The sequence below is a fragment of the Helianthus annuus genome, chromosome 13 (genome assembly GCF_002127325.2).
Source record: "Helianthus annuus cultivar XRQ/B chromosome 13, HanXRQr2.0-SUNRISE, whole genome shotgun sequence".
Classification (NCBI taxonomy): Eukaryota; Viridiplantae; Streptophyta; class Magnoliopsida; order Asterales; family Asteraceae; genus Helianthus; species Helianthus annuus.
In genome coordinates this window covers 135,832,018-135,846,705 of record NC_035445.2, presented here as the reverse complement: position 1 = coordinate 135,846,705, position 14,688 = coordinate 135,832,018, and the positions used below count along the sequence as shown (strand labels likewise).

Genomic DNA, 14,688 nt, shown 5'->3' with positions numbered 1-14,688 from the left:
GTCCTTAACCGTCCGTAGTTGTAAACATCCAACGCCTTCGATGATGTTCCAACTGTGTTTGTCACAGGTGATGTGGTGGCAGCACTCTTACCACATGTCTCACCGGTCAACGCAGTGCTTAATTATTTTTTGTTAAATACAAAATACATTTGTACCGTCTATAGCTTCGACAAGGTTGACCCGCCGGTGAATCATGAGTAGCCGACGGTAGTTTATTTAAAAAAATTAGCACTTAACTAGTCGTTGTTAACGTGGCGACCAACAACACAATCTACATATTGCGTCGCCGGTAAAATACGAGTACCACCAATAAAATAGGGATGACCCTCTGTAAAAGACGAGTACCACCAGTAAAATAGGGACGACCTCGGTAAAATACCAGCAGCCGTCGATAATTTTGTCACTTCTAAATACAAAAAGCTAGTGAAAAGAGGCCGTCTTCATCATGTTTTTCATTTACGTTTATCTTCCCCCAATACCTTATGCACCCGACTTTTAAACTACAAAGTTAGAATACGTTATCACAAATATAAAGCATGTTGGGGGTCTCGGAAGTACATTCTTTGAACCTCTAACGTGCTATAGAACTTGTTTTTCTCCATCCGGCACCCTAATTTGATGGTGTTTCAACACACTTCAATGTGGGAATTAAAGACCCAATGGTTAAAAGGGTTTTATTAAACGACATTTATAGAGGTTTGTTTGAGCATATTGGTAGTTAGTGATGAATTTTATACATGAGCATTGCTTCAACACTTCAGTTTTCTTTATTTATTTTGCAATTGCAAGCTTGCGTTTGCAAAAAAAAAAATAGGATCCATGAAGTAAAAACATATTTATTAATTTTGTTTTGTTGGTGGAATTTCAAATTAAACACAAAGTATACAAAACAAAATGAAAGATTGTCATTTGTTTTCTCACAAGCATACTAAATATAATAGAGATAACAAGAGTATTAAAGTTCTAATAAGCATGCCAGAAAGTTTGGACTGAAACCGTTGCTACAGTATCCGTACCCATACACGTACCGGTATCGAAAATACCGATACCGAATTTGAACAAAACCGGGTATCAACTACCATACCAAATATATTGGTACGGTACAGGTACGGCTATTTCGGTACAGTACCAGCTTTGGTACCATTTTATTTTTAGGGATTTTTACATATTTCCCCCTCTTAAGCCTTCTTATTACATATTTCCCCAAACCATAAAATCAATTACATATTTCCCCTCCCTAACTTATATATATTACATATTTCTCCTTTTCATTTAAATGACTCTTATTTAAAACTATTTTACCCTTGATAAACTAATAAATGAATATTACATATTTCCTCGTTCTAATATGTAAAATCAATTACATATTTACCCAGATTGTATCACCCCAATTCTTCTACTTGTTATGCAAAGCAATTCAGTTCTTTAATTAGTGTTGTTATGGTAATATTACCTCTCTGATGTAGATGGTGTTATGCACTTGCCTTGAGAGTCTACACTCTAGAAAAGTATAAAGCGAAACAAGAAAAGATAAAAGTTAAAAGTGAACTTACTGTATTTTCTAGTAAAACAATATTTCAATGATAAATCTAACCAAAGTGGTAAAATCGTCATATGCATCCACTAAATTAAGAAATTCTCCAATTGTTCGAGCATCCACATTTTCTGAAAATAATGTCAGCAATAGGCAGCCCAGCTCTGGATTTATAGCTCTACCACGGGTAGACACTTCATTCATGGCAGAATTAACCAGACACGGCGATTTGGAAGGGGTAAAGCACAAAGACGATTCCGAGTTTTGGACTTGTACGACACCCTTGTCTTGTACACCGAGGGGAGAATTAGCTTTTACAATGTCGTTTACACTCAAATTTGCCAGCATTTGCCTTCCCTTATCATGTTTAGCATGTTTATGAATCTCCTTGCTGGTAATCGATGGACCATTTGACGGATTAGGGGAAACACAGTGATCTTTTTGAGATGTGTTCGCACTAGAAGACCTAGTGGATATACGACGGGGAATTGAATGTTCAGATGGAGAGGACATAGGGGAATCAGACGGGTTAGGTGGTGGGAGAATCCCACCACTAGATGGTAACATTTGGCCAGATTACAAGATCAAATCAGCGAATTTAGGGCAGAAAATGGAAGAATTCGGTGATGAGCATGAAGATCGGCTGGAGAGAAAGTGGTAGAGAGAGAAACTAAGATTAGATTTTTTGAAACATACCTACCTGAGGAAGAAGATGAACAAGCAGATGAGTTATATGAGGGTAATTGGGTAATTTCTCAACAAAAAGGAGAAATATGTAATTGATTGGGGAAATGGACTGTATCACCCTCAACTATGCAAAATTGGCCAATATCACGCTCAACTTTCAAGTTGGCTCCCACCACCCTCTACTCGACAAGTTGTTGTCACTGTCACCCCTTCGTTAAAAAAACACTAACTGGGTTAGTATTTTAAGCCTATGTGGCATTTAAATGATGACTTGGAAGCACACGTGGACAGAGCCTCAATAAATACCCCCTTGCATTTCATCAAAACCCAGTTCACCAGTTCACTTCGATGTTGGCGTTCAAACCCTAGTTCCTTGATCATCGACGATTGCAGGCAAAATTCAGACTCCCAAGAGGTAAGGTTTATATTAGGGTTGATTGCATTGTGATTTTACACATTGATTTAACTTATGGAGCGTATAGATGTTATGCTTTGGTACGGTGGTTATCTTGATTTCTCTTTTGATCAACCTCAGTATATTGATGGTAATTGTAAGTTAATCCAAATGGATTTTGATCATATCGCATACTTTGAGCTAGTTGATTATGCAATGGAAACCAACGAGTATGAAAATAGGGATTTTTATATGTATGGGATGGATGCGGATAATGGTGATTTTAAACTGTTTCGTGGTGATAAAGATGTGTTGGAACTTGCAATGAAGGCTAAAAATTGGAGTGAATCGTTCATTGAAGTCTTTGTTCAACATAGCCCAATTATGTTTGAACATAAGACCCACCACTGTTCCCAACCTAGTAAACCACAGGCCCAGTCCAGTTGCCAGTCCAGTACCCAGCCCATTAAACCTAAGTCTAGTTCCCAGCCCATTAAACGACAAGCCCAACCCAAAAAACTAGTACCCAAGCCCAGAAAAAAAGTAGTACACGTGAAAGTGGGTAGGGCATCTGGTAAATGTTTTACAACTCCTGAAGTCCCTAGATCTGGAAGTACATCAGGTGTTAAACAGGTTGTTGAAGAACCAGTACACGAGGCTTCATGGGCATTTGATATAGATACGGAAACAAATCTTAAAGAGGTTGTGAAAGAATCAGTAAAAGAGGTTGTACAGGAAGAAGTCTTTGGTCAACATAGTGATAAAGAAGCTGATTTAGAATAGGACAGTGAAGACAATAAAGACAGTGATTACAATGAAGAGTCAAGTTGTAATGATGATGAGGATTGTTATTCTGATGAGGATGAGGTTTTGGAAGAATTGGTTGGCTTAGATTCAGACAGAGAAGATTTTGAATGGAAACAATCACAAGATGCAATTAAACAGGCTACCAAGGATGAAGAAGCAACCACAAAGAAGATACTTGAAGAGTGTATCAAACATAATGAAGAAGAAGGTAATTTGCATGAATCTAATGATGCAGGTTGTGCACATGTAGAGGGATACAGTAGTTATGAAGAATCAGATGGTGATATTGCCACACCAGGTGATAGTGAAGAAGATGATGTTCGAGGTAAAAAGTTTAGGGAAACTGCTTCTAGTGTAAGTGCACAAACTAACTGGAAGAAGTTTGTTTGGAAAGTTGGGACAAGGTTTGCTTCAAGGGATTCCTTTAAGGAGGCAGTTAGAAGATATGCTGTGTCTAATGGCAGGAATCTTTTCATAGCAAAGAGTGATAGCAAACAAGAAGGTCGTGTAGTAATCAAGTGTGTAGCAGGGTGTCCTTTCTATCTATTTTGTTCAATGCACACAGGGAAAGAGTGTTACATGATTAAAAGTGTGAAAAACCATCACACTTGCCAAAGAAACATGATAAAGAACAGGCAACTAACTGCTGAGTTTATAGGTGATGAGTTCCTACCTTTATTTAAGGCCAAACCACACTGGTCTGCAAAGGAAATCATAACTGCTGTCAGACAAAAGTACAAGGTGATTGTAAGTAAGTGGTTGGCTTATAAGGCTAAGAAAAGTGGACATAAGAAGCTTCATGGATCAATGAGAGATCATTACAGTAAGATTGGTTCATATCTGAATGCATTAAGGAAAGCAAATCCATCATCAACTTTCAAGTTGGAAACTGCTCCACCAGGTTTCATTAATCTAGATCCAGAGGCCACATGTGAAGCATTCTTTAGACTGTTTGTATGTTTTGATGGTCTTAAAAAAAGGTTTCTAGCTGGATGCAGGAAGGTGTTGTGCTTAGATGGGTGTTTTCTAAAGACCTTCCTTGGAGGAATGTTGTTAAATGCTATTAGGAGGGATGCTAATGACCAAATGTATCCTGTGGCGTGGGCTGTTGTTGAAGGAGAAAACAATGACTGTTGGGGTTATAATGAAATGTAGTAACTGTGGGGCTATAGGTCACAACAAAAGAAAGTGCACTGAGAAGGGGAAAACAACTGAAGGTAAATGTTATTAAGTTTAAGTTTATTCTTTAGTTATTTACATGGCTTAAAGTTTGTGTCTCAGGTGGTTCTGCTCCAAAGAGACAGAAGAAGTCAACTAAAAAGGCAACAAAGCAGTCCACTCAAGAGGCAACCCAGCAGTCCACTCATGAGGCAACCCAGCAGTCCACTCAAGAGGCAACTCAGAAATCTACTCAAAAGGGAACCAACAAGTCAAGTCAAAAGGGAAAGAGAAAGACCGATCAAGGCTGAAGTTATATGTGATCTTTTGTGTTTGTGGCATTGTTATGTATGACTTATTTAAGTAGGCAATGTTATGTATGACTCTAATATTTTGTCTAAAAACACCTTCTAGTAATGTGGGACCAGTTAAGTAGTCAATCTATGACTTTGCGATGTTGTTTGACTTTTTCTGTGTTGTTTGACTTTTTAGTGTTGTTTGACTTTTTTTGTTGTTGATTGAGTCACATATTGGTGTACATATTCCATTATGGTCATTGTGTTCACTTTAATAGGTTGACTCAAAAATTGATGACCATGCTTTCTGTTTGGTATGTTTTGGTCAGTCTGCAGTTTGGTTTGGTGATTCTGCTATTTGGTTTGGTGATTCTGCTATTTGGTTTGGTGATTCTGTTGTTTGGTTTAGTGATTCTGCACTTTGGCCAATTTTGATTCAACTTACAGTTTGGTCTGCTGTTTCTACAAGTGGACTTGGAAGTGTAGTTGCACTTTGGTTCATATTTGGCCAACTATGCACCTAGTTACAGTTTGACTGCAAATTGGTCAAACTTTGGCCAATTTTGCACCTAGTTATGCAGTTTGAGTCACTTGCAAGTGCAGTTGCACTTTGGTTCATATTTTGGCAAATTACGCACCTATTTACAGTTTGACTGCAAATTGGTCAAACTTTGGCCAATTTTGCACCTTGTTATGTAGTTTGAGTCACTTGCAAGTGCAGTTGCACTTTGGTTCATATTTTGGCCAATTATGCACCTATTTACAGTTTGACTGCAAATTGGTCAAACTTTGGCCAATTTTGCACCTAGTTATGCAGTTTGAGTCACTTGCAAGTGCAGTTGCACTTTGGTTCATATTTTGGCCAATTATGCACCTATTTACAATTTGACTGCAAATTGGTCAAACTTTGGCCAATTCTGCACCTAGTTACAGTTTGACTGCAAAATTGGTCAAACTTTGGCCACTTTTGCTTTACACAGTTTGTGAATTTTGGCTCAAACAGTGGCTGGCTTCATATGCAGTTTCAGTCACTTGCAAGTATGGTCAACATGTACATTAACTTAGATGTCCAGTTGAGTCATAGTAACAAAACACTTCATTTCATAACAAGTGGGCACAAATGGTTACAAACACTAAATACCACAACAGTTCATTATCAATAAATACTAATTCCACAAATACAACAATATGGCAATTGCAATTACAAAGGTTAGCACATATGGTTTCTTCGACTTCGTCTTTGTGTCAAATCTCATTGCTTTCAAGTTCCTGTTCTCTTCTATTAACAACATATTGTGTAATTCAAGGTTCTTTATCTTCAGGTCTTTAAACGTCACTTGAGTTGAGGTGCCGTATGAACGTTCAACGAACATCTTATCAACATCTTCTTTCCAGAGGAAGAATTTGCAATCCCCTCTCTACAAAACACAACAACTATAAGGAAATTGCAATGGAATATCTCCTAAACACCAAATTGATATGCAAATTCAACTTACAGGCCAGTGAGAATAGCCGTAAAATTCTTCCCCATGTCTTTCACTTTTAAGACCAGCTACTCGAAGAACAGCAACAACGTCGTGATGACAGTACACATTTCCATCCAAATCGACCTTGAAGACTTTAGGTTTTCGAATTAGAGCAGAGGTAGAAGAAGCCGACATGTTGACTGAATGTTTCAATGGGCAATTAGGGCAAGATCGGCTATGGGGAGGAGGTATTAGGGCAAGAACGGCAAAATCGACCTTGAAGACTCTACCTGCAATTGATCTTCGTCACCAATTTGATGGAGGAGAAGATGAGTTTGTTTGGGAATTAGGGTTAAATGGTTGAATTGATGTTAAACAGATGATATGTCAAGTTTCTGTCCACGTGTGCTTCCAAGTCATCATTTAAATGCCACATAGGCTTAAAATACTAACTCAGTTAGTGCTTTTTTTAACGAAGGGGTGACAGTGACAACAACTTGTCGAGTAGAGGGTTGTGGGAGCCAACTTGAAAGTTGAGCGTGATATTGGCCAATTTTGCATAGTTGATGGTGATACAGTCCGTTTCCCCTAACTAATTTTATGGTTTGGGGAAATACGTAATAAGTAGACTTCGGAGGGGGAAATATGTAAAAATCCCTTATTTTTATTTAGTTTTTGAGCACTCTTATGGATACTAAGTTAGTAAAATTAACATGAGTACCAATATAGTACGAGTACCAATACGATTCGAGCACCATATAGGTAAAATCAATACGAGTACTTTAAATACCATAATACAAAATAAAACAGATAATATAAAAAAAACTTTTAAATGTCTTTATAAAATTCGGTATCAGTACCCGTACCCATACCAATACCGAAAGTACCGAATACCAAAATCAATAAAACTGGGTACCACCGATACATGTACGGAATACCTAAAATCGGTACAGGTACATGTACCGATACGGGTACGAGTACGGGTATTTGGGAAAAAAAGCCCATCCCTAGAAACCAACTTGCAAACCATTTTTCATTATCGACCCTTTCATTTTCTAACTGGCCCAGTTGATTTTTTTGCTGACGTGATGTGTTATATGACACAAAACCTTGTTATTTACTAATGTGGTTGCTTATGTGGCACAATCACCACCACCTCCACCACCAATACCATGAGCAACCCCCACCATCACCACTGTTATTAATCACCACCACCGTCATCCACCACCAGCACCAACACCACCCACTAGCATTCACACCAGAACCACCACCACCACCTACCCACACCAAAATCGGTCGGATATAACCCTTTGGAGCCGAGACCTCTTGATCTAAAACCCCTAAGTCGTCATCCCTGGTTCTTCGCCGGAAACACCCCTTTGCTCAAAACCCTAGCCGCCGGATGTGGTGGCTCAACCTCTAGCCGTCGTAGTTGGCTTAGATGGTTGGAATCCAACATTGCCATCACGAAAACCATAGCTGCTGCTCTTCACCGTTGTTTCAGCAAATAATCACCACTACAGTTGTCGTCGGTGCCATCGAAGGTGCAGTTGACAACCGTTGACTTGCTGAAATGGTGCCTAGCCTTCCTAATCTTTCAAGATTTCTCAACTCTCCCTAAATTTCTGTTGTGATTGTGTGTTTGGTTTCAAATTTCTGCTACAAGGGTTCTATCCGATCAATTTTTGTGTAGGTAGGTGGTGGTAGTAGTAGTGGTAGTTGTAGTGGTGGTGGTAGTGGTGGTGGTGGGTGGCGGTGGAGTTGGTGATGATGCCACATAAGTAGCCATATTAGCAAATAACAAGGATTTGTGCCACGTAAGTCGTCATGTCAGAAAAAAACTAACTAGGTTAGACCCCAATTAGTATAGGATCGGTGAAGGAAAATAGTTTGCAAGTTGCTACTCTTGTTGGGAATTTTTTAAGTTGGAAATAATGCCAGCCAAGAGGTGAAAGTTATCCTTAGCTTAGAAAACATGAGGCAGCATAACATTAGGATCATTTAGAGGACAAACTAGAAACATCTCATTTGGTAAGGGAACACGTTCAAAACGAGTTGATGTCGGTTTTGGTGAATCGCCGCATCTAGTAGACGATGATTCTCCCCTTACTTCGGTTCTTTGTATGTGGTCCTGGCCCGTAGCTCTCTCTAACCATCCATAACTAAGTCTCTGAAGATAATAATATTTGCCATGAGGTCACTATTCATATCCTACGTGTAGCCCTGTAAATCATCAACTTTTTCTGACCCTATCAATAATTGAGAGTCTTCTTGGTAGCAATCTCTCAGTCCTCTATGAAAAAGGAAAGACTTGCATACAATCAACTATTTCTCAACCCTACCAACAGCTTGGTTATTATTGTAATTGTATAGGGTATAATTGTTATTAGGAACAACTAAGTTGGGTACAATAGGAATTTCTACTGAATTACTGGAAATTAGCATTTTTATTTCATTCCAATCATCAGGGCAAATTACATAAGAATAGCAGGTAGACGAGCAACAAACTGCGCCGCCATCCCTTTCTGAATAGAAAACCCTAATCTACTTAAAACAAAGCCCCGCCCCTGAGGGGTCGAAAAGTTGCTATGGACCACACGCTGAACTCTAGACAAGAACCGAATTGCCTCCGGCGCCAAGGAGCCGAACGTGTCAAACGCCAGGGGGACAAAGGCATGCTGATTATCCTCACAAGCTTTCGCGTGCTTTTCCACCTTCTTTGACTCTGCTTTCAGTACTGCTTGCCCCCACCACAAACCCATTTTCCCGGAACCCGGCTAGTGGGGATACACCTGTGAGATCGACACAAGCATGTTTCCCGCCCTCCCAACCAAAAACTAGCATGTCAGCTGGGCGTAGGGTGGATCTCCCCTCCGACGGGTCTGTAAGAAAATTAACCGGTGCCTCTTTCTTCGCCGAGATCCCTGCTCGTCTGAGAATATCCATTAATGCGTCTCGCACAAAGTCATGGCGATACTTAAACCCCGGCAACTCTCTACAGTGTAACGCATGCTCTCCGTATTTATCCAGGCATGCTTTACGGCAGACTGTGCAAGTTTCATCATTCGGGAACATGGGGATCATCAAACGGTACTTAAGGATTGACCGGTACTCCATCGCTGACATACGTTGACCCAAACCTTCAATAGGAATAACAGTTAAGAAATCCTGAGCGTGAGGCCTCTGTAGGCATTCAATGACGGCCTTCTGGCGGGGTGACAAATGGAAATCTTCTCCGAAACTTTGTGCGATTCGACAACAAAGGGCATTCTCCAAAGTTTTCTTTGGCTTTTTGGGGGCGGTGTCCTTGTTAGAGAAACCACCGAGATCAAAGTCAGGTAGAGATTCATGCAAGCGTTCCAAGGCGCTGGCATAATCCGGATCAGTGTTAGCAACCCCACTGTTACGTAAGATGTGGTCCTGCAACTCCCAAGATTGAGACCTGGAAGCCAGGCATAGGCAGCCACATCCCGGGCCAAGAGTAGGCCCAACCCACCAAGCCTCATTGGCAAGGTCACGATTCGCCACTGTAGATCACCAAAAAAAGGACCTCCACATACGACATTGTCTTCTATTGCCTCCCGAAGACCTTTATCAAAACATGAAACATCATCATCCATAAAGGGGGGCTGGCAAGTTCGCAAACCAAATAGCAACTTTGCAACCCCCATACAAGATCTAAGCAAGAGGAGTTCGCTTTGAGGATCCCGCAACAAGGGAAGGTGTCCCATAATGTCAACAGCACGCGTTGCCCTCTTAGCCGCTAGACCACTAATAAAACTGGCATCACGGCTGACTGCCCCTCCTAGCAGTTTGACACCTTTCTCTGGCCTCCCAATCTCACTGGGGAAAAGCCCTGGCCGGACCTTCACCCCGTTGCATGTCGGCCAAAATACTTCAGTTTTTCTAATATTAAGCCGTAGCCCCAAGGCTGGACCCTCCGAACCGATGATGTCGAGAGCTTTAGCAACCTGAACAACGTCCCCGATAATTGTCCCGTCATCCAAGTACTAAGCATATAGTGTCAAATCTCATTGCTTTCAAGTTCTTGTTCTCTTCTATTAACAACATATTGTGTAATTCAAGGTTCTTTATCTACAGGTCTTTAAACGTCACTTGAGTTGAGGTGCCGTATGAACGTTCAACGGACATCTTATCAACATCTTCTTTCCAGAGGAAGAATTTGCAATCCCCTCTCTACAAAACACAACAACTATAAGGAAATTGCAATAGAATATCTCCTAAACACCAAATTGAACTTACAGGCCAGTGAGAACAGCCTTAAAATTCTTCCCCATGTCTTTCACTTTTAAGACCAGCTACTCGAAGAACAGCAACAACGTCGTGATGACAGTACACATTTCCATCCAAATCGACCTTGAAGACTTTAGGTTTTCGAATTAGAGCAGAGGTAGAAGAAGCCGACATGTTGACTGAATGTTTCAATGGGCAATTAGGGCAAGATCGGCTATGGGGAGGAGGTATTAGGGCAAGAACGGCAAAATCGACCTTGAAGACTCTACCTACAATTGATCTTCGTCACCAATTTGATGGGGGAGAAGATGAGTTTGTTTGGGAATTAGGGTTAAATGGTTGAATTGATGTTAAACAGATGATATATCAAGTTTCTGTCCACGTGTGCTTCCAAGTCATCATTTAAATGCCACATAGGCTTAAAATACTAACTCAGTTAGTGTTTTTTTAACGAAGGGGTGACAGTGACAACAACTTGTCGAGTAGAGGGTGGTGGGAGCCAACTTGAAAGTTGAGCGTGATATTGGCCAATTTTGCATAGTTGAGGGGTGATACAGTCCATTTCCCCTAACTAATTTTATGGTTTGGGAAAATACGTAATAAGTAGACTTAGGAGGGGGAAATATGTAAAAATCCCTTATTTTTATTTAGTTTTTGAGCACTCTTATGGATACTAAGTAGGTAAAATTAACATGAGTACCAATATAGTACGAGTACCAATACGATTCGAGCACCAGATAGGTAAAATCAATACGAGTACTTTAAATACCATAATACAAAATAAAACAGATAATATAAAAAAACTTTTAAATGTCTTTATAAAATTCGGTATCAGTACCCGTACCCATACCAATACCAAAAGTACCGAATACCAAAATCAATAAAACTGGGTACCACCGATACATGTACGGAATACCTAAAATCGGTATAGGTACATGTACCGATACGGGTACGAGTACGGGTATTTGGGAAAAAAAGCCCATCCCTAGAAACCAACTTGCAAACCATTTTTCATTATCGACCCTTTCATTTTCTAACTGGCCCAGTTGATTTTTTTGCTGACGTGATGTGTTATATGACACAAAACCTTGTTATTTACTAATGTGGTTGCTTATGTGGCACAATCACACCACCTCCACCACCAATACCATGAGCAACCCCCACCATCACCACTGTTATCAATCACCACCACCGTCATCCACCACCAGCACCAACACCACCCACTAGCATTCACACCAGAACCACCACCACCACCTACCCACACCAAAATCGGTCGGATATAACCCTTTGGAGCCGAGACCTCTTGATCTAAAACCCCTAAGTCGTCATCCCTGGTTCTTCGCCGGAAACACCCCTTTACTCTAAACCCTAGCCGCCGGATGTGGTGGCTCAACCTCTAGCCGTCGTAGTTGGCTTAGATGGTTGGAACCCAACATTGCCATCACGAAAACCATAGCTGCTGCTTTTCACCGTTGTTTCAGCAAATAATCACCACTACAGTTGTCGTCGGTGCCATCGAAGGTGCAGTTGACAACCGTTGACTTGCTGAAATGGTGCCTAGCCTTCCTAATCTTTCAAGAATTCTCAACTCTCCCTAAATTTCTGTTGTGATAGTGTGTTTGGTATCAAATTTCTGCTACAAGGGTTCTATCCGATCAATTTTGGTGTAGGTAGGTGGTGGTAGTAGTAGTGGTAGTTGTAGTGGTGGTGGTAGTGGTGGTGGTGGGTGGCGGTGGAGGTGGTGATGATGCCACATAAGTAGCCATATTAGCAAATAACAAGGATTTGTGCCACGTAAGTCGTCATGTCAGAAAAAAACTAACTAGGTTAGACCCCAATTAGTATAGGATCGGTGAAGGAAAATAGTTTGCAAGTTGTTACTCTTGTTGGGAATTTTTTAAGTTGGAAATAATGCTAGCCAAGAGGTGAAAGTTATCCTTAGCTTAAAAAACATGAGGCAGCATAACATTAGGATCATTTAGAGGACAAACTAGAAACATCTCATTTGGTAAGGGAACACGTTCAAAACGAGTTGATGTCGGTTTTGGTGAATCTCCGCATCTAGTAGACGATGATTCTCCCCTTACTTTGGTTCTTTGTATGTGGTCCTGGCCCGTAGCTCTCTCTAACCATCCATAACTAAGTCCCTTAAGATAATAATACTTGCCATGAGGTCACTATTCATATCCTACGTGTAGCCCTGTAAATCATCAACTTTTTCTGACCCTATCAATAATTGAGAGTCTTCTTGGTAGCAATCTCTCAGTCCTCCATGAAAAAGGAAAGACTTGCATACAATCAACTATTTCTCAACCCTACCAACAGCTTGGTTATTATTGTAATTGTATAGGGTATAATTGTTATTAGGAACAACTAAGTTGGGTACAATAGGAATTTCTACTGAATTAGTGGAAATTAGCATTTTTATTTCATTCCAATCATCAGGGCAAATTACATAAGAATAGCAGGTAGACGAGCAACAAACTGCGCCGCCATCCCTTTCTGAATAGAAAACCCTAATCTACTTAAAACAAAGCCCCGCCCCTGAGGGGTCGAAAAGTTGCTATGGACCACACGCTGAACTCTAGACAAGAACCGAATTGCCTCCGGCGCCAAGGAGCCGAACGTGTCAAACGCCAGGGGGACAAAGGCATGCTGATTATCCTCACAAGCTTTCGCGTGCTTTTCCACCTTCTTTGACTCTGCTTTCAGTACTGCTTGCCCCCGCCACAAACCCATTTTCCCGGAACCCGGCTAGTGGGGATACACCTGTGAGATCGACACAAGCATGTTTCCCGCCCTCCCAACCAAAAACTAGCACGTCAGCTGGGCGTAGGGTGGATCTCCCCTCCGACGGGTCTGTAAGAAAATTAACCGGTGCCTCTTTCTTCGCCGAGATCCCTGCTCGTCTGAGAATATCCATTAATGCGTCTCCCACAAAGTCATGGCGATACTTAAACCCCGACAACTCTCTACAATGTAACGCATGCTCTCCGTATTTATCCAGGCATGCTTTACGGCAGACTGGGCAAGTTTCATCATTCGGGAACATGGGGATCATCAAACGGTACTTAAGGATTGACCGGTACTCCATCGCTGACATACGTTGACCCAAACCTTCAATAGGAATAACAGTTAAGAAATCCTGAGCGTGAGGCCTCTGTAGGCATTCAATGACGGCCTTCTGGCGGGGTGACAAATGGAAATCTTCTCCCAAACTTTGTGCGATTCGACAACAAAGGGCATTCGCCAAAGTTTTCTTTGGCTTTTTGGGGGCGGTGTCCTTGTTAGAGAAACCACCGAGATCAAAGTCGGGTAGAGATTCATGCAAGCGTTCCAAGGCGCTGGCATAATCCGGATCAGTGTTAGCAACCCCAACATTGAGACCTGGAAGCCGCAGCCCCAAGGCTGGACCCTACGAACCGATGATGTCGAGAGCTTTAGCAACCTGAACAGCGTCCCCGATAATTGTCCCGTCATCCAAGTACCAAGCATGGAAGGGGAGTTTACAGTTTTCCTGCACCTGAAGGACTAAGGGGTGTAAGGCTAGGGCAAAAAGCAAAGGTTCCAAGGGATCCCCTTGTTGCACCCCCGTGAATGCCCCGATGCGGTCATTCCCCATGTATAGCCTAGCAGGCTGAGCATACAGAAATTGAACCCATGGGAATATGGAGGGGCAATGGCGATGGACCTCGCGAAGCAAAACTGAACGGTCAACTAAGTTGAAAGCGTTGGAAAAATCAACCGTAATTAAGAAACCTGTTAGCGCTGCCAGCGAACCATCTGAATGAAAAGAATTAAGAAACCTGTTAGCGCTGTGGAGCACCGCCTCCGCCCCATTGGGGACCCCCACCCCAAATTGATTGTCCCCCAAGTACTTAACAGCTTCTTTCCCAACTTTCTTCATGGCTACTTTGGAGACTAATCTTCTCCAAATTGCCCCCACAACAATGGGGTGAATCCCATTATCAGGCTTCAACAAAGGGGTTTGGGGCGCCGAAGCAACAAAATCCGTGAGTACCTTAGGACATAACCCCCCTAGCCAAAGGTTTACCACTTCAGTGATGTCAGTAAGCAATCCCGAGGCAGTCG

At 41.5% G+C, this 14,688-nt stretch overlaps 2 protein-coding genes across 2 annotated transcripts; both read right to left on the bottom strand.

Moving 5' to 3' along the window:
• Window positions 1-1,388: 1,388 nt before the first annotated feature.
• LOC110903307 lies at window positions 1,389-2,253 on the bottom strand. Its single transcript, XM_022149341.2, has 2 exons — window positions 1,595-2,253; window positions 1,389-1,500 (listed from the first exon to the last, which is right to left on the bottom strand). The coding sequence occupies exons 1-2, from the start codon at window positions 2,099-2,101 to the stop codon at window positions 1,450-1,452; spliced, it is 558 nt and encodes a 185-aa protein (XP_022005033.1). The 5' UTR covers window positions 2,102-2,253; the 3' UTR covers window positions 1,389-1,449.
• Window positions 2,254-6,042: 3,789 nt separating this feature from the next.
• On the bottom strand, window positions 6,043-6,594 carry LOC110903308. The gene is made up of 2 exons (XM_022149342.2): window positions 6,373-6,594; window positions 6,043-6,294 (listed from the first exon to the last, which is right to left on the bottom strand). The coding sequence occupies exons 1-2, from the start codon at window positions 6,535-6,537 to the stop codon at window positions 6,043-6,045; spliced, it is 417 nt and encodes a 138-aa protein (XP_022005034.1). The 5' UTR covers window positions 6,538-6,594.
• Window positions 6,595-14,688: the final 8,094 nt, after the last annotated feature.

Excerpts from the sequence above, each read along its gene's own strand:
- LOC110903307 (XM_022149341.2), bottom strand. The coding sequence starts at position 2,101 with ATGTTACCATCTAGTGGTGGGATTCTCCCACCACCTAACCCGTCTGAT. Across the intron at positions 1,501-1,594 it reads ATGACGATTTTACCACTTTG|AGTGTAGACTCTCAAGGCAA; the intron begins GTTAGATTTATC and ends ATACTTTTCTAG.
- LOC110903308 (XM_022149342.2), bottom strand. The coding sequence starts at position 6,537 with ATGTCGGCTTCTTCTACCTCTGCTCTAATTCGAAAACCTAAAGTCTTC. Across the intron at positions 6,295-6,372 it reads ACGGCTATTCTCACTGGCCT|AGAGGGGATTGCAAATTCTT; the intron begins GTAAGTTGAATT and ends TGTGTTTTGTAG.